This window comes from Alternaria alternata (genome assembly GCF_001642055.1).
Source record: "Alternaria alternata strain SRC1lrK2f unplaced genomic scaffold CC77scaffold_18, whole genome shotgun sequence".
In the NCBI taxonomy this organism is placed as follows: Eukaryota; Fungi; Ascomycota; class Dothideomycetes; order Pleosporales; family Pleosporaceae; genus Alternaria; species Alternaria alternata.
This window is the reverse complement of record NW_017306207.1, coordinates 661,550-679,568: the sequence shown is the minus strand read 5'-3', so window position 1 is coordinate 679,568 and position 18,019 is coordinate 661,550. Positions and strand designations below refer to the sequence as shown.

Sequence of the window (18,019 nt, the reverse complement as noted above, 5' to 3'; positions counted from 1 at the left end):
TGGAACACGCTGTAGAGAAGCATTCAGAACCACGTTTGCCGCGCATATCGAGCTAGAGTGGGTCGGATTAAATAACGGAAGACTGTGACAGCTGCGCAGAGGTGTGTGAAAGGCTGGGACGACGCGCAGAAGGCGGGATGCGATGTACGATTAGCTGTTGGTTCCGAGGCAATGACTACAAGGCATTCCCAATCCTCAAGATGAGGTCCGCCCTTGGTGCTAGGTGCTTTTGTAGAGTAGGTGTGCATGTACAGTAGAAGACTTGCGGGAGAACAGGAGGGTCCAAAACCTCAATTGGGCACAGTACGCGACAAGCAGATGCGCAATATGTGCGGAATCCCACCCAGCACTAGTTGAGCGCCACATCGTCCCCTGATCAGTGATGGACCCTGAGCTCTTGAGTTCAACGCTCCACTCCCGCTCCATCTGTAGACTTGCTCTTTCGGTGCCTGAAGTTTGAACCGTTGGCCAGCACATCCAGGCTTTCTCAGACTGTCCTTACCCACGACTCGTGCTGTGCATAGGCCGTCAAGTGCGCGTTGCTGCGACCCGCTTCATAGCGACTTCCGTTCCTGCCTACGTACCGAGCCTCCAACAACGATTCCGTCCCAACCCTGTAAGATCAAGAACAGCGAGCAGCGAGGGTAGTAAGGGCCTTTGCCCTGTGTACGAATTATCTGTATGTAACTGCGCTTTGCGTGTGCTGCGACAAGTGGCTGCCGCTCTCAGGTGAAACCACACCGCCCGCCAATCCCCCACACCAGCTTCCTGCCGAGTCGCGCTGACCGAACTGGCAGTGTATTTCTAGTGTTCTAGTCAGTATGGCCTACCAAGGCATGGGAGGAGGCAACGGCCTCAGATCTCCTCGCGAAGAGTCGTCGTTCCTTTCCCTGAATCGCGCCGCTCAGAACCAGAACGGCGACGGCCGCGCGACCCTGCAGCGCCGCTTCACGACCAACAACATTCCCACCATGAGTACACCACTGTCGCCAATCGGGCAGCAACGCAGACAGGCGGCAGAGCCGACCGAATTTACTACAGCGGTATGTGGGCACTCTCGTACAAGTAAGAGGCGGACGTCAAGTGTTGGCGCTCCGCGGCGCTTTGCACACCGGTACTCAGCAGCTGTCGCAACCATGTCGGAGAGACGTGAAACGGAATCATTCAGCTCTGCTGCTTGCTGAAGTTGCTTTCTGTCAGCTGCATATATGTGTATTCGCGGTGAACAAGAGTTTGGGCTAACGACCAATGCCAACAGACGTACCACAAGCTGCAAGTTGTAAGTCTACTTCACTACGTCTTCTATCGCCTCTCACTCGGTGCCCCTCATTTCCCACTGCAAGTAAGATTGCAATGGCCAAGGTCGCCTGACCAGGCGACGACGCGCAAATAGGCCAACAACTGTCTCTCGCCTTTGTTCCTCCTACACCACAACAAAAGTTCGCCGTCTCTGCAAAAAGCCTCATTGCTACTACCACGCCTGTACATCCCACGGTCTCGATTCGAGACTCTCATTCCTTATCTACATTCTCATCTTTTCCCATTTGCGCTCATTTTACGTCAAGAGCGACACTGTTGCCTCACGACAAACCCTCTTGCCGGTCCGCGTGATCAGCTAACAGCTTGCTAGCTTGAGAGGAAACGGATCGAACACGAATATCTCAAAGAGGCGAAACGGCGCTTCGACGCTGAGATGGAGCTCCTCAATCTGCAAGCCCAGCACGGCGAGACTGACATCAACCGATTCTCAAACGATCACTACGGCGGACCTGCTCATAGCCAGCCCACCACACCGCCTGAGTACAGCGAGGTCAACGGCTTCCCGTCTGCACTATCGCGTCCAAACCGTTTCAGCATGTCCAGTATCAATCCGGCCATCACTACACGCAGCAGCCGCGCCAACTCTCAAGTCACTTCCCCTCCTGCCAACTTCCAGGGCAATGGCAATCTGCCTTCGCACTCGATGCCAGGATCTCGTCGTAACTCTGAGGAAGAGCACGATGACTTTGAGAACGACGACTTCACCCCTCTAAGTCCAGCTGCCCGCAAGTAAGTTCACCTGCCACGACTCCACCTTATGCAGAGCTGACTGAATTAGGAACAACCGCATGTCAATGCCCGTTACTAGAATGGACTATGGCAACCGCGGCGGTCTCCCAGATGTGACCTCTCTTCTAGGTCACATCGACACCGCGGGTTTCTTGTTTGGTGATGACGCTGCTGCCTCTCAAGACCACAAGGCGTTCCTTCAGATGGGCAACACAAAGGACGACTTTCCCGTCCTGGTCCGCCGCGATGGTGCTGGTAATGGTACGAAACTCTCTGCGTCTTCCGCTGCACTTGATTTGGCCCTCTCACAATCCCCTGGCCCAGATGCTCAGTCTACTGGTTGGAACGGATACCGTCACCGTCAGGCTCAACAGTCCCTTCCTGCTAACACATTCCGTAAAGCTTCCCAGATGGACGAATATGAGTCCGGCCGTCCCAACGGCAATGCCGAGAACACGCCTAAGAACAACCGTCGCTCGGTCGAGTTCAACTTCAGCCCCAAGAACAACGAGTCTAAGCGCTCTAGTTACACTGGTCCAACCAACGGTATGCCGAAGTTGACCCAGTCCTACTCTACCAATGATGTTCCGACCCTCAAGAACGGAGTCAACGGTGCCAACAGTATCGGTTTCACGCACTCACAGCAATTCCACAACCACAACGCTAGTCTGGGTCGTATCCCGTCAAATGTCCTGTCCAACCGTAGCAGCCGAGATCTCTCACTTGGTAACCGCGAGCCTGAGTATCGTTCTCCGCAGTCAGGCCTGCACGCGAGTGCTGCTCCCTTCGGTCCAGCAATCACTTCAGGTGCTACCAACGGCAACAGTGGGCTTCCGTCGACTGTCGGTTCACCAACCATGTCACAGTACTCTAGTGTTCAAGCCGCCAACCCAGGATACTATGGATATGGTATGAACATGCTCAACAGTGCTATGAACGGTCTCAATCTTGGAGCTGGAGCTGGCCCCGGACCTCAGTACGGTGGACCTCCTGCTTATGGCCCCAACGGCATGTACGGTGGCGGACAGCCACAGTACAACCCATACGCCACTTACGGACCAGGTGGTCGTGTGCAGGACAGCCAGGCTCGCGTCATCCAGAGCCGTCGTCTGCAAAACGATGCAAACAAGTACATGAACTACGACCTGAAGACTATGCCCCGTCACGAAATTTACAGTCTGTGCAAGGACCAGCACGGTTGTCGCTTCTTGCAGAAGAAGCTTGAGGAGCGCAACGCGGAGAACATTCAGATCATCTTTGACGAGACTGCCCCTCACGTTGTTGAACTCATGACTGACCCGTTCGGAAACTACCTTTGCCAGAAGTTGCTGGAGTACTGCAACGATGAGCAGCGCAACACTCTTGTTCGCAACGCTTCTCCCGCTATGGTTCAAATTGCATTCAACCAGCACGGCACTCGCGCCTTGCAGAAGATGATCGAGTTCATCTCCACCGACGAGCAGGTTTGTGATGATCGTCCAAGTTCCCCAACTTTTGAGCTAACCCTTTCTCAGACCCAGATGATCATCCGAGCATTGTCAGGACAAGTTGTAGATCTCATCCAGGATCTGAACGGCAACCACGTCATTCAGAAGTGTTTGAACCACCTCAAGTCCGTGGAGGCTCAGTTCATCTTTGATGCTGTAGGCGAGAACTGCATCACCGTTGGCACTCATCGCCATGGTTGCTGTGTTCTTCAGCGCTGCATTGACCACGCTGTTGGCTTCCAGAAGGTTGACCTCATTCGCAAGATCACGGCCCATAGTTTCCATCTTGTACAGGATCCTTTCGGCAACTATGTGGTTCAGTACATCCTGGATCTCAACGATGCTGCCTTCACAACACCCATGTGTCAAGGCTTCCAGGGCAAGATCTGCGAACTGTCCAAGCAGAAGTTCAGTTCCAACGTTATCGAGAAGTGCATCCGCTGCGCTGAGCCACACGTCAAGGGCATGATGATCGAGGAGTTGCTTGATGTCGAGCAGCTTGAGCAGCTCATGCGCGACTCATACGGCAATTATGTTATTCAGACTGCACTCGAGTTTGCCCCTGCTGAGCTTTGCGTGCACCTCATTGAGGCTATGCGTCCAATTCTGCCTTCGATCCGCCAGACTCCTTATGGTCGTCGCATCATGAGCAAGGTCGGAGAGCGCGAGACTCGCCTGGCTGCGTACACGGGCGGGCGTACTTCTTCTGGTCAAGCTTCTCCTGGTGCTGCTCAGGGCTCTGAGCAAGGTGCAGTATTCAGTCAGGCCCTGCCACAGTATCAGCAAAACAGCGTCGCAGCTAGCTACCAAGGCGCCAGCGGTTCCTCTAGCTTCCAGACACCAATGTACACGGCCAACGCAAACTACGGCCCAAGTATCATTTCACCCCAGCCTCATCGTCAGCCTCACCGCCTGAGCAACCCCCACCACATGCACAACCCTATGCAGGACAACCGCCAGAATTATCAGGGTTACCAGAACCAGCATCAGTACGGTGTCGCTCAGACCAACGGCGGTAACGGCAGTTGGTTCTAGTTGAGCCAAGCGGTCGACGAGGTTATGACTTGACGAGCCACGGTCTGTCTAAAAACACATCACTACCCAACATTGTTACCAGTACATTACACTGGTGGTGGCGTTTGTGATGTTGATGGGTCGATCTTTCTTCTATCTATCGTTCTGTCTGTCGCATTGGGCGGATGGATCGATCTTGTATAGTACGACTACACGAGCATCATCGCGAAGCCCCGGCAGCATTCGGCATTCACACGGCGTACGGACATGATGGGCTACACGGCGTCTCTTCCTCTTTCACTGATTGTATTCTACCCCTTCATTTTGCCCCCATCGATTGCTTCCCATTCCATGACTTGTCTTCACGATACGGCACCTTGGTGCACTAAAAGGAACGTTTCAGCATGAGCACGAAAACGAACGAGCACGAGTACACTAGCACTGTCGCCGTATGGGCGGCCAACTTCCTCCTTTGCACCTTTGTAATGGCACTTGTCGTGAGCCTGGAGCTAGGTGGCAAGTCTAAGTAGACAATTGAACGATCATTATTCCAGAAGTTGCATAATATGGCGTGCGTGAAACGAGACACACATTATACGAAGAGGTTCGTTCCTGTTCAGTTGTAGTTTAACTCTACTGCCCAATGAATCGTGGCCGAGATTGCATCGATGTGACGAGGGGCTCAGAGCGGCTGCCAGTTTGGTTGAACATGTGAGACTATGACGCGCTCCTTCCGCCTTCCGCATCCGGATCGACCACATGAAACAACCACCTTCCTCGTTGCTCCTAGCCACCTACAAACCACGCCCCAGTACGACCAACAAACCTTTTACGGTACCCGACAGCACTATATCGCGATAAGACGACTGCCCGACGTCTGCGACGCTACAATCCACGCTCTCCCGGCTCTTCGCAATCGTCAGCCGACTACGAGCCACAAACCGCGACTCCACAAACTCCACAGCACAAGACTGCGCTACTTGGCAAAACCAGACACAATGCGCTTCGCCATCTTCTCCTTCCTTGTTGCACTTCTCGCTACCTTGATCATGGCCGCCGCACCTCACCGCTCCGTTATCATCAGCTGGCCAAAGGACACACCCGACGAGATTGTGGAGCAGAGCAAGGAGGCCATTAGACAGGCCAAGGGTAAGATGGGCTTTCTACACGCGTGCACAATTGCAGGAGGCACGTACTAACAACAGTGCTTTAGGTGTCATTACCCACGAATACAACATCATCAAGGGCTTCGCTGCCCAGGCCCCTGCTTCCGCTCTCGAAATGGTGTCGACGTTGAGCGATGTGTACAAGTGCGAGATTGAGGAGGATGGCATTGTTACTACGCAGAACGACAAGGTGGGGATCTGAGGGGATGGCGGAGAGAGGGAGAGGGAGAGAGAGAGCAAAGGGGATTCAAATTGACAAAGTCGTTTTTTGATCATTCGCCCTCACGATGTATGAATGGAGTTTGCAAGAATGTTAGTTGTAAAGTGTATTGGTGCTTTTGCTTTTGCGGTTGCCATGTACAGTAGAGTTTGTATTGATTTGATGGACGTCTTTTGAGATACTGATCAGATGGTGGAACCCTGCAGCGGCTCTTTCCCCGCGGATAGCAGCCCTAAGGGACGTGCATTCGTCTCAGCACAACGGCGGCTTTATGCGCGTCATGTCCCGTCTGTCTCGAGGCCATTAGTGAATGTCACGTTGATGCCCCTCACTGTACGACCCATTCACGACGTTAGGGCCCGGTATACGACGACTGACGACGTCGCCGCGGGAGTGTGCTGTATTTCGGCTTAGCGGTCGGATCACCCCCAACCTCACCGACGCGCGACACGTCCTCGAGCAAGGAACAGCCTGTGCTTGGTGGAGCACGTACTCTTCACCGCAACGCAAAAACGCGAACTCGAGATGCATGACTGCGACTCACTTTATTCCGACCGGATACTAGCATACACAAACCTACACGCGGGTACCAAGCCCCGCGATACACCACCATGGACGACTTCAAGCCCGAGCTGCTGAAGGCTCTCCTCGACTGGGTGCGTCTCCATATCCATCCCACTATAGGCTCGAGTGGTATAGCTGACACTTCGCGTCCAGGTCAACACCTTCGACCTCCCCCACAGAATCACATCACTCACCCAGCTCGAGGACGGCCAGATACTCTGGCAGATCCTCGCCGACATTGACGCCGACTACTTTAACGAGTCTCTGCCCAATTTCGAAGAAAACCACCGCCGCCAATCAGACAATTGGATACCGCGATGGCAGAACCTCAAATACATCGAACGCACAACCTCGACGTACATACGCGAAGAATGCGAGCAGCTGCCCGTTCTCACCAAACGCATGATACCAGACCTAAAGGCCGGCGCGCGGGACGGATCCACAATGCTTGTTGCAAAGCTCACCATGGCCGTGCTGCTGGCTGCATGCTTCTCGCCACGGAGCAATCAGCGCATGCTACAAGTCATGCCAAAGCTAGGCCAAAAGACGGCCGAGACCATTGCTGAAGCCATACAAGAGATGCAGGCCTTGGACCAGCGCATGTCAGAATTAGGCGTCGATGCCGAGTTGACTTCAGATCCAGTTCCCACAGGGTATAGAACGCCCACACGAGCCATGTCTGGGCAACCGCCGCCTGCAGGGAATGAATTGGAGCAGGAGGCACAGCTATTCGAGGCAAACAAGGATAGACAAGCACTAAAAGCCCAGGTTGGAAAGCTACTTGACGAGCTGAAGGTCTCAAGAGAACGGATAGCAAAGCTCGAGGAGGAAGTCGCCGAAGCAACTGCCTATCTCGACGTCCGAGCCGGCCAGGCACAACGAGCTCAATCAGACGATGTCGAAAACTTACGGAACGACCTGCTGCGCGACCGGCAATACATTGATCAGCTCGAACAAGACCTTGTGCACACGAGAGAAATTATGGAAAGCCAGAAGCGACGTCTTGATCGGTTAGAGGGCGAGGAAGGATCCAAGCAGGACCTGCGTGATCAGCTACAACTTGTCAAGGCGGAGCGTGATGAGCTGAGCCAGAAGGCCAAAGCTAACGAGAACCTGAAAAAGAAGATCGAGTCTCTCACCAAGGAAACCAAGCAGCTGGAGACGCTTCGGGAAGACTACCAACAGGCTCGCGAACGATTAGCCCAGCTTGAACAAGTCGAGGAGCGTAACGACATCCTGCAGAACATCATCAAGGAGAACGGCCAGACGCTTGCCAATGGCGAGCAGGCCATCTTTGAAGAAAAGGGCAAGCGTACACGAGTCGAGCATGAGAACTTGCTTCTCATGAAGCAATTGGAACAGACCCGCGAACTACAGTACAAGGCAGAAGACGCCAAACAGGAACTCGAAGAACGGATACGTGAACTAGAGTCATCGAATCACGCAGACCGTGGTGATAGCCTGGAGGACGAGCTCACACAAGACGAGCAAGATACTGAGGTGAAGCCAGTGTCTGATGGACGGGTGAGCGCAGACGCTATCGCTCTGCAACAAAGAGTGGATATCCTCAATGCTCGTCTGAAGTCGCTGGAAAGCGAAACTCTTAAGCAGATGCAGGAGAACCTCGGTTTACGGTCTGACATGATGGCGGAAAAGGACGAGAACAGCCAGAAACCCTTCCTGGAACAGAACGAAAAGCTAACGTCGGCTCAAACCGAGCTCGAAGAGCTCCGTCGCCGGTTGCGCGAGCAAGACCTACAAATGGCGGAACTTCGCAATGAGCTTAATAGGAGTACGTGTCGCGATACATCTATGAGATCGTGCTAACTTTGCCAGAATCCGACATCGACGACGATACACGGTCAACTGCTATTCAAAAGGAACAAGAGCGCCTGCTAGTACTGCAAGAAAGAACCAACGACAGACTACGAGAGCTCGAACTTGCGAATGCAGAAAAGTCAGGTCTTCTTCGAGCAGCGCTGCTCGACCGCCAAAACCTGCCGCCAGAGCTTCTCGAGCTTAAGAGGGTCGAGACTATACGGCAGATGCGTGAACGAATAGAGTCTGTCATTAAAGCACCACCAGAAGTACAACCACAAACGCTAGATACTACGAGTACGGAGATTGCGGAGACGGTATTGTCCGCCGAAGCAGCCCTAGAAAAGGCAAAGAAGGTAAGTGCCAGACAGGCATCTCATAGCAAGTCTTCTTCAGCATTCGATGCAGCGGTTTCGACAATGAAGAGACAGCTCGAACCATCGTTCACTGCAGCTACTCTTGTCTCGCCGACATCACCGTACAAGAATCATCTAAGCAAGGATAAATCTATGTCGGAAATGTCTACTTCAACAGCTGGGACGGGGCAAACCACGTGGGGCCGCATGGCGCAGCTAGTCTCGCCAAAGCGGAGGACCAAGTCGACGATTCAATCGTCGAATGACTGTGTGGCAAGTTTGTCCTCGGCCTGGCTGCCTGAGTATACGCATACTTTTCACATCGACTTTTAAACCCCTTTTCTCTCATGTACTCTAATTTAATGCAATCACGCTTTTGCTAATAAGGACCCAGGACCTCCAAGACCAACTCACCACCTCTAGCAGCCTCCGCGAGCAGCTCGAAGTGGCGCGGAAGGAGACCTCTGAGAAGGGCTCGGTATGTCGCGTCCCCTCTATCTCGCGTTCAGCAGCCTGGCAACCATGGATATGGTAGTTTTGTGTTTTTTATTACAACAAATGCCAACAAACACAGGTCGAACTACAACAAGAAGTCGAAAACCTGCGACGCGAAAACGCCCTCGTAAAGAGCATGTGGTATGACATGAATCAACGCCTCCTTAGCAATACCGTTATCCTGCAAAGACGCAGCGAAGCACCCAAGGGCTGGCTCGGAAAGCAAAGAGCTGTTGTTGGTGGCGGAAGCGTCTTAGTACGTTAGCTCCCCTTGTTCCTTTGCACGGGCTCGTGTACCCTTCATCTAGCTAATGAGTCACAGGGCAGGAGGTAGCAGCAGCAGGAACAGGGACACGGTACTCGCCGTCGCCGAGCGGAGTCGCAACGGTAGGAGTGCCGCGTGCCCCAACGACGATGACGACAATGACTGGCTCCTCGGATAGCGTGCTCGTCTCTTTTCTCTTCATTACGCATTTTGTAGGCTCGGAGAATCGGGTTTGGTTCAGCATAGCGCAGGTTTGGTGGCATTTGTATTGCGTGAGGATGTATAGACGTATTGTCTTTTGTCACTTATACCCCCTTTTATTTATATGTGGTAGTAGTAGCTTCTAGCGAGAACCAAAAAAATAAAATGAAAGACAAAGATATATGAGAGCTCTGAAGTTTTGTTTTTTCTTTCTTCCATTGCTGGGATCGACATGCGTGACGAGGGACATGAATCTGTGGAAAAGTAAGGTCTGGACTTTGTACGACAAGGCCGGTTATGTGGTGTATATATATATTGTTTATTATGTCTTTTCTTTTTTATCGACATGTCTAATTCCACTCTTTAGAATCTCAAACTCGACGCCCCTCCCCTCCGACGGCGGGGCCCAAGGCGCAAACACAACCTTGAACCAGCGTCGCCACTTGGATATATGGTTTTCCTCTGCGTCGTTCCACTGATCCTGGCCGTTGACGGTATGGATCAGAGGTCCTCTGCTGGCGAAGACGGGCGTCTTTTTGAGAACGATGCGGCAGGCGAGTTGGTTTGTCCAGACGAGGCCGAGGGAAGGTGTTTTTTGCACGTGAGCTTGTTCGTATTGCGAGTCGCCCCAGCCGGTGAACCAGCGTTGTTGGTGGTCGAGAGCGAGGGGGTCGGGGGAGAGGACTAGGGTTTCAGCGGTTTGAGAGGCTGGCTCGATGGCGTGAGTCGTGTTGTCTGGATTGTCTCCTTGGCTGTTGTTTGATGTTGTACGGACAGTGCCTTGGCTGTTGGTAGATGCTGTTCTTGAAGCAGTATTAGAGGATACAGCAGACGGCGGCTTTGTGAATCGGTCGGCAACTTGGTTGGCTACAACGATAGTTATGCCTTTTGTGCGCGCGAGTTCTCTTAGTAGTTCACCTAGCTGTACAAGCTGTGTGCCTCGTCTAGCCATAGCCGCAGCTCCATTCCCTGCACCCTGCTTCTCAAACTCAGCGCGGTAGTTGGCGGCCACAGAATCCAAGATGACAAGGCCGATGTCATGCTTCTCGATGGCTACGGGCAGCTGGTAGCGCAGTATGTGCTCCTGTGATTCGAGATCTGGGGTCTGTATGCTCAACACGCGCGATAGTGAGGGCTTCTGGTCGGCGGGCAATGGAGCGAGGGCCGGATGGGAGGATAGCAGCTGGGCGAGACGGGTCGTGGATAGTATTGCCTCGGTAGATATGTAGACTGCCGATTTGGCAAGACCTTGGGGAGGCGGTAATTGTGAGGCTAGCAGCAAGGTAAGGAGTAGTTGCGTTTTACCGGCACCACTAATGCAGTCAGTCAGTATAGTCTTGTTAAACAATACCCCATACTGACGTACCTCTCACCGGTGACCTCTACCAGGTACCCGCGCGGTATGCCTCCACCCAAGGCAGCGTCCAGCTCTTGATCCAAGGTGCTTATACAAGTCCAGCCATGTTCGGTCGTGTCCGGGTTACCCGATGCGGAAAGGAAGGAATTGCCGACTGCTTCCTCTCCGCCGAAACCCAGCTGGTGGTGTAGAGCAGCTATCACGGCATCTGCTAGTTTCCTCACCTCTGCCGCCGGCAGCTGGGCGCGTTTGGCAACGTCGGCCGCGTCAAGGGTAAGCAGGTCATTAGAGGTGATCAGGGCCTTGTCGAGCGAGGGCAGCAAATGGGTGTAAGGTTTCGCGTCGAAGTCAGGCAGCACCTGCAGCAGATCCGTCATGGGCCAAAGTGTCGCATTTGCGCGGCTCTGCGGATGGCACGCGCGAATCGGTTCCGGACTCGCCTTTTCGGTCAAATGTCACGGACGGAGAGGTTGGACAGACGTGGACCGTGGGGTGCTTGACGCGTGATGAAATGTGTTCGCGTATGTTCGAGAAGCTCTTGGCCGCTAGTTGGTTTAGTCTTTAGTCCACAGAGACATGCCATAGTGGGGGTCTTCCGTTTCTCCTATGGTCCGTGTCCTACGTCACACCCTGCTCCCCGCTTCTCCACACGTTGGCATACATCAGCCAACTCCTCCAATCCCAGCCCGCCCAGCACTAGGCCCAGACATCGACGCCTCAGGTTACTCTACGTAGAGCTCGTGAGCAATGACCGCATAGGCGCGCAGTATCCTCTCCTCCAAGTAGCTACACACTATAGTCCCATCCAACGCGAGTGCCTTGTAACCGTTGTCGTAGAACTGCCCAAGCATATTTCTCCGATTAACCGGACCACCTACGCGACGGTGGGTGCCCTTTATAAGTTCGCGCTACCGCCGACGCTTCCACTCGTCCGTAACATAGATAGCTGGTTTCTAACAGGCCCACTAGTACACCTCGGGAGCAGCCTTGCGCGCCTACCGTATCCTCACGACCGAGTCTCTCTGACATTTGCTGTGCTTCCACCGCGGCTCATCTTTTCCGGTCCTACATCCTTGTCCTGCTGCATCTTGGAGAGCACAATAACGCCCATTGGAGTACAGTAAGTTGTTGCGCAAGAGTGTACATTGACTACAGCAGCGACAGCAGCTTCATTCAGCTTTCAGAACTGGACAAGACGTCAAACTATTCGCACTTCATTTAGGGCTTGACGCTACTGTGTAAGTTGCATTCTCCTTGCATGGGCCTTTCGTTGGTTCACCACATCGGGTCATTCACCTCTCTGGTCTGCCATGGTCCGCGTCACGTTCCGGGTCAGCGGTCGGCTACCTGAGCGGCATACTTGCATCACCTTGTCTGTTTATTACAAAGCCTATCGCGCGTTTCACATGCCCAGTTGTCGTGTGGACCCGCCCCAGACATACTTTCCCCATTCGTCTCGAGTCTTATAAGAAGCTTCCCTTCCCAAGTACCTCGATGCCTCTTCGCGAACTTTGAGTACCCATGCCGGCCTACTGTCTTCAGGACTGTCACTATTTCTATCGCAGTGCCTTGCGGCATCTCAACATTGCCACCTCCATCTCTCCTCTCTACGCGTAACTGACACACTCGTCATGGCAGTCCGCACTTTTACCCAACCGTCGTCCCTTGAGGACACACTAGTCAAAGCATCCAAGATGTCTGGCTCAGAAGCCAACGATACCACTCGCTCGTTAGAGAACGCAAAGAACAGCACACAGTCTCACTCTGCAGAGGCACAGGCACCGTTAGCAAGCCATACCAACCCAAACTCGAGACCAGGCATTACCTTCGCACACGAAGACAGTCTTCCGAAGCTTCCCATCCCAGAGCTAGACAGTTCGTGCAAGAAATACATCGCTGCTCTCAAACCCTTGCAATCACCAAAGGAACACAGCGACACGGTTCATTCCGTAGAGGACTTCCTCAAGACAGATGGACCAGTGCTTCAGGAAAAGTTGAAGAAATACGCTAGCGGAAAGAACAACTACATCGAGCAGTTCTGTAAGTATATGCCTTGTATTTCAGATGACAGGAGTGAGCAGTATTAGAGGTGGTTTCGTGATTGATAGTTGAAAGTGTCATTCATATCCATGCATCATACGCTGACCTATCGCTAGGGTATGATTCATATCTCAATTTTGACAACCCGGTGGTACTTAATCTAAACCCATTTTTCTTACTGGAGGATGATCCCACCCCAGCTCGCAACAACCAGGTCACTCGCGCAGCCTCGTTAGTGGTCTCGGCACTGTCGTTTGTCAGAGCTGTTCGTCTAGAAGAACTACCGCCTGACACCATCCGCGGCCAACCGTTGTGCATGTACCAATACTCAAGACTGTTTGGTACTGCTAGGATACCCACTGAACATGGATGCCAGATTGGTCAAGACCCTACGTCCAAGCATATCGTCGTCATGTGCTATGGCCAGTTCTATTGGTTCGATGTTCTGGATGACAACAACGACCTGATCATGACAGAAAAGGATATTGCGCTCAACCTCCAAGTCATTGTAGAGGACGCACAGGAGATACCGATCCAGGATGCTGCCAAAGGAGCACTAGGTGTGCTCAGTACGGAGAACCGAAAGGTCTGGGCAGGTCTCCGCGATGTGTTGCACAGGGAGGAAGGTTCAAACAACTCTGACTGTCTCAATATCGTCGACTCGGCACTTTTCGTCCTATGTCTGGATTACACCGAGCCACAAACAGGTGCCGATCTCTGTATGAACATGCTTTGCGGTACGAGCAAGATTGAGCGCGGTGTTCAGGTGGGAACATGCACCAATCGCTGGTATGACAAGCTGCAAATTATCGTTTGCAAAAACGGAAGTGCTGGAATCAACTTCGAACATACCGGTGTCGACGGTCATACAGTGCTAAGGTTTGCATCCGACGTGTATACAGATACTATCCTCCGATTTGCCAGGACTATCAACGGTAGTGCACCAAGTCTGTGGGCTTCTTCGAGCCCTGATCCCGCGAAGCGCGACCCAGATAGCTTCGGTGACGTACAAACAACACCCCATAAGCTTGAGTGGGACATGTTGCCGGAACTTAGCACAGCACTTCGTTTTGCCGAGACGCGCCTGGCAGATCTTATCCAACAGAACGAGTTTGCGACTCTAGAATTTCCTCACTATGGAAAGAACTTCATGACTTCGATGGGTTTCTCTCCTGATGCTTTTGTTCAGATGGCCTTCCAGGCAGCGTACTATGGTTTATATGGACGGATAGAGTGCGTATACGAGCCCGCCATGACCAAGATCTATTACCATGGACGTACGGAAGCCATCCGGTCCGTGACGGAAGAGTCAGTCGATTTTCTGACAACATTCTGGGGCGAGAACCCAGCAACGCAAAAGATCGAGGCACTCCGAAAGGCTTGCCAGAAGCACACTGAGAACACAAAGATCTGTTCCAAAGCCCAAGGTCCTGACCGACATCTTTACGCCCTATACTGCATTTGGCAGCGTGCCATCGACGAGTCAAACGACACAGCTAGCAGTGATGGCTGGGACTCTACGCGACCATCTAGCGCTGATGCATCGGGTGTAGGATCACCCAACCGCAACTCAGTACTATCAGAGAACGACTCCATCTCCAGCTCACCACCACCAGCGCCAATGCAACACTCAATGCCCGCCCTCTTCGCCGACAGTGGCTGGGACAAGATCAACCAAACCATTCTCTCCACCTCAAATTGCGGCAACCCTTCTCTCCGTCAATTTGGTTTCGGCCCAACATCCGCCGACGGATTCGGCATCGGTTACATCATCAAAGACGGCAGCATCTCTATTTGCGCCTCATCCAAGCACCGCCAAACTTCGCGCTACATTGACGCGCTCGAATCTTACTTCTTGGAGATCCGCAAACTCCTCCGCCAAATCAAACGCCGCGGTACCTCAGCCGATAAAACCGCAACCCGTGCCCGCGAAGCAGAAGACAGACCCCTAGCCAGCCGTCTCAAGAGCAGAGGCAGAATCATTCTAGGAGACGGTGGCAAGCAACAGACGCCCGCAGAGAGTATAGTAGACGATGACGACGACGACGGTCTTGGTGGATGTAGGACTCCCCCTTCCCCTCCTTCCCTTCTTTCCCTTGATGAAGTCTCGAGCCATGCTTCTTGTTCCTCTTCTCCTTCTACGCCTCCTTTCCCAAGAATAGGCGGTTTACCGCCTACGCCTCCTCACTCTCCTCCTTTTAAACCCATGACGCCTGTTTTGATGAGTTCACCGCATAAGCCTATTCCAGTTGTCAAGACAGTCAAGGCGAGGAAGGTGCCGCAGTCGGCGCGGAAACCAATCTTTTATTCGTCTTAGTGTTTTTTTCTTTTCTCTTTACTTCATTTCATCGTCTATCATTTTCTCAACACGAGTCATTGTCGAGAGCATGGGCAGCATTGCAAGAGACTTCATTCCCCATCACTACTTCGTTCTACCCACAGAACCCCCCTTCCATATGTTTCATTTTGGCTGATTCTTGGTTTTCTTCCGCAATTATAGATGGCTTCTTCGATGCGGGAATGCTTCGTCAGGCACTCAACGCAAATCGAGCGCAGAACGAACCCGTCGAGCGCGACGTGATACGCAGGAATATTGGGCGGAGGTTGAGGTTGGCTGAGTACTGAGGTACCGAGGGCTGAGTAACTTTGGCTTCGTGAGAAGAAGGGAAGCAGGGAAGCAGAGAGACGAGGGCTGGGCTGGTCCTGTCGGGATTAAAGTACTAGATAGGAGAACGCGGCACAGCGGAGGTTTGGAAGTGAAGTGGATATGTATGTAATGGATGTGAAAGTACATGTAGGAGTATAAAGTCCAGCGCAACGTCACATTCATTCGTGCCGAAACTTGAGGTATGCTCAATGTGCCGCCACGATCGCAATCCTGCTCGTGGCTTCAGCAACAATATGCCTGTCAAGTTATAATTCCCGATATTAGAAATAACTTCTTGTGGCTCAGCATCCTCGGTACCGCTTTACAGGGATAAGGCTGCCACGTCAACTTGTAGGCGCTTAGAAGCGTGGCGCAGCTATGGAACACTCCTACCTCGTTCACCGGAGGTCATCAACGATGTTATTACTGCCTTCTTTTCTCTTCATAAAAGGCGCTCTGGTACAGTTGTACATCTCGCAATTCAATACTTGCTTGGCTGACCTTTTTTTCGTGCTACGAGGCATCGCGATCATTTATGCTTCAGCCCTTCTACTTATACATTCGTCTCTCTTTGGAGAGCTTAATGTTGTAATTTATTCTACCAACCTAGGGCACTCTTCAAAATGAATTCCGGAGCTTTGCTAGAAAGCAAACAGAGCGCGACAGGCAGTACTGTCAACTCCTCCCAGAGCAATCAGAACCTACCACTGTGGTTGGCCGCAAAGAATGGGAAGGAGGATGAAGTAGAGTCACAGCTCAGTACGAACGAATGGAAAGAGTTACGGCTCGGTACGAATGAATGGAACAAAACCGCGAAAGACTCAGAGGGCAGGACAGCGCTGTGGTGGGCCGTGTGGCACGGACAAGCGAGGATAGCCGGGATGCTGCTTGCGACGCGGAAATTCGACGTGAACGAAAGACCTTATGGTTACTATGGGCTGTTACATGCAGCTGTACTGTTCAAGCACATCGATGTAACTAAACTCCTGCTCGACCAAGATGGCCTAGACGTCAACAGCAAAGACACCTATGGCCTTGATAACCTGAATCAGCAGACACCGCTACATTTGGCCGCGGATCGAGGCCTGGAAGAGATGGCGAAATTACTGCTTGCACATCCTGGCATCGACGTGAATTCTCAAAATAAAAGTGGTGAAACTCCACTACATGCAGCCGCGAAGAAGGGTTATAAAGAGATCTTGGTGTTATTACTTGCACGAGCCGAGATCACTTTAGCCCCACGCAATAAGAATGGTTCAGCCCCACTCCACCTGGCCGCGGAAAACGGGCATGAAGAGCTGGTAGACGCATTACTAGGTACACCAAAACTGGAGACCATGTCAGATGTTGGCAAAGACGAGTACGGTGGCTCACCATTACATGCAGCTGCAAAGAATGGCCACAGGGGTGTCGTGAAGCTGTTACTTGCACATGGCACTGATCCAGATTTACGAGACCCAAGGGGTGCAACTCCACTGCATCTGGCTGCGATTGATGGATATGAAGACTGTGTCATTGCGCTTATGGATCGTGCAGATGTGAACGTAAAAGACCAAAATCTTCGCACTCCTCTACATGAAGCCGTGCAGGAACAACATCACAAAGTGGTGGAGCACTTGCTCAAAAAGTCTAGAGTTCTCGTACATGTTCCAGACAAGGATCTAAGTACACCGCTACACCTAGCCCTGCTCATGGGATACGAAAGTATTGCAAGGCAACTCCTAAAAGCTTCCGGCTTCGGCGAGACCCCAAAGGGTACACACAACAGAGCTCTCCTGTCTTGTGCCACTCAAACAGGCAACGCCGTGATGCTAAAGCTGTTGTTTAAACGTCTCGAACCCAGTGTTATTACCGCAGAAATTAATGCCCTCGACGAAAACGAACAAACGTTGTTATGGTCGGCTGCTAAACGCCGAGATAACAATGTGATGGAATTACTCTCTAAGAAGGATGAGGTGACGTTGCATTTACTAGTTCAGAGAGGGGAAGCGTCTTTAGTGACAGTTCTATTAGAGGCTGGCTACAATGTCGATACCAAAGACAACCTCGGTCGCTCGGCCCTGCACGTTGCAACGATACTTGGACACTTCGACATAGCGGAGAGCCTCGTATCCTTTGGAGCGAGTGTCGACTGCAAAGATGGGCGAGGCAACACAGCATTACGTCTAGCGATACAACGAAAGCGCTGCGATTTTATTGACATGCTTCTTGAGAGTTCTGCAGACATGACGGGAGTTAGAAAACATGAGTGGCTTGATGCGTATGGTCAAACAATGCCAGATGCTGTATACCTGGAGAAAGAGTTGAGTGGGAAGAAGACTATACGTTCCATCAAAGCAG

At 52.4% G+C, this 18,019-nt stretch overlaps 6 protein-coding genes across 6 annotated transcripts; 5 read left to right on the top strand and 1 right to left on the bottom strand.

The window, feature by feature from the left end:
* The first annotated feature begins 590 nt into the window (after nt 1-590).
* CC77DRAFT_267163 (ARM repeat-containing protein) lies at nt 591-4,653 on the top strand. The gene is made up of 6 exons (XM_018530930.1): nt 591-679; nt 798-1,043; nt 1,259-1,279; nt 1,631-2,049; nt 2,099-3,512; nt 3,564-4,653. The coding sequence occupies exons 2-6, from the start codon at nt 822-824 to the stop codon at nt 4,569-4,571; spliced, it is 3,084 nt and encodes a 1,027-aa protein (XP_018383066.1). The 5' UTR covers nt 591-679; nt 798-821; the 3' UTR covers nt 4,572-4,653.
* An 895-nt stretch (nt 4,654-5,548) lies between these two features.
* On the top strand, nt 5,549-5,918 carry CC77DRAFT_1011480 (hypothetical protein; the record flags this gene model as incomplete). The annotated part of the gene is made up of 2 exons (XM_018523708.1): nt 5,549-5,699; nt 5,764-5,918. 2 exons carry the CDS (start codon nt 5,549-5,551, stop codon nt 5,916-5,918), a joined length of 306 nt encoding a protein of 101 aa, XP_018383065.1.
* Nucleotides 5,919-8,638: 2,720 nt separating this feature from the next.
* On the top strand, nt 8,639-9,331 carry CC77DRAFT_1023153 (hypothetical protein). The gene has a single exon (XM_018525618.1). It carries the CDS (start codon nt 8,837-8,839, stop codon nt 9,005-9,007), a length of 171 nt encoding a protein of 56 aa, XP_018383064.1. The 5' UTR covers nt 8,639-8,836; the 3' UTR covers nt 9,008-9,331.
* On the top strand, nt 9,109-9,869 carry CC77DRAFT_266716 (hypothetical protein). The gene is made up of 3 exons (XM_018530927.1): nt 9,109-9,152; nt 9,249-9,429; nt 9,492-9,869. Exons 2-3 carry the CDS (start codon nt 9,306-9,308, stop codon nt 9,779-9,781), a joined length of 414 nt encoding a protein of 137 aa, XP_018383063.1. The 5' UTR covers nt 9,109-9,152; nt 9,249-9,305; the 3' UTR covers nt 9,782-9,869.
* On the bottom strand, nt 9,818-11,611 carry CC77DRAFT_266824 (DNA repair protein-like protein RAD57). Its single transcript, XM_018530928.1, has 3 exons — nt 11,002-11,611; nt 10,554-10,948; nt 9,818-10,502 (listed from the first exon to the last, which is right to left on the bottom strand). The coding sequence occupies exons 1-3, from the start codon at nt 11,367-11,369 to the stop codon at nt 9,958-9,960; spliced, it is 1,308 nt and encodes a 435-aa protein (XP_018383062.1). The 5' UTR covers nt 11,370-11,611; the 3' UTR covers nt 9,818-9,957.
* Nucleotides 11,612-12,623: 1,012 nt separating this feature from the next.
* CC77DRAFT_1064255 (carnitine acetyl transferas-like protein) lies at nt 12,624-15,349 on the top strand (the record flags this gene model as incomplete). Its single annotated transcript, XM_018528704.1, has 2 exons — nt 12,624-13,032; nt 13,149-15,349. The coding sequence occupies 2 exons, from the start codon at nt 12,624-12,626 to the stop codon at nt 15,347-15,349; spliced, it is 2,610 nt and encodes an 869-aa protein (XP_018383061.1).
* Nucleotides 15,350-18,019: the final 2,670 nt, after the last annotated feature.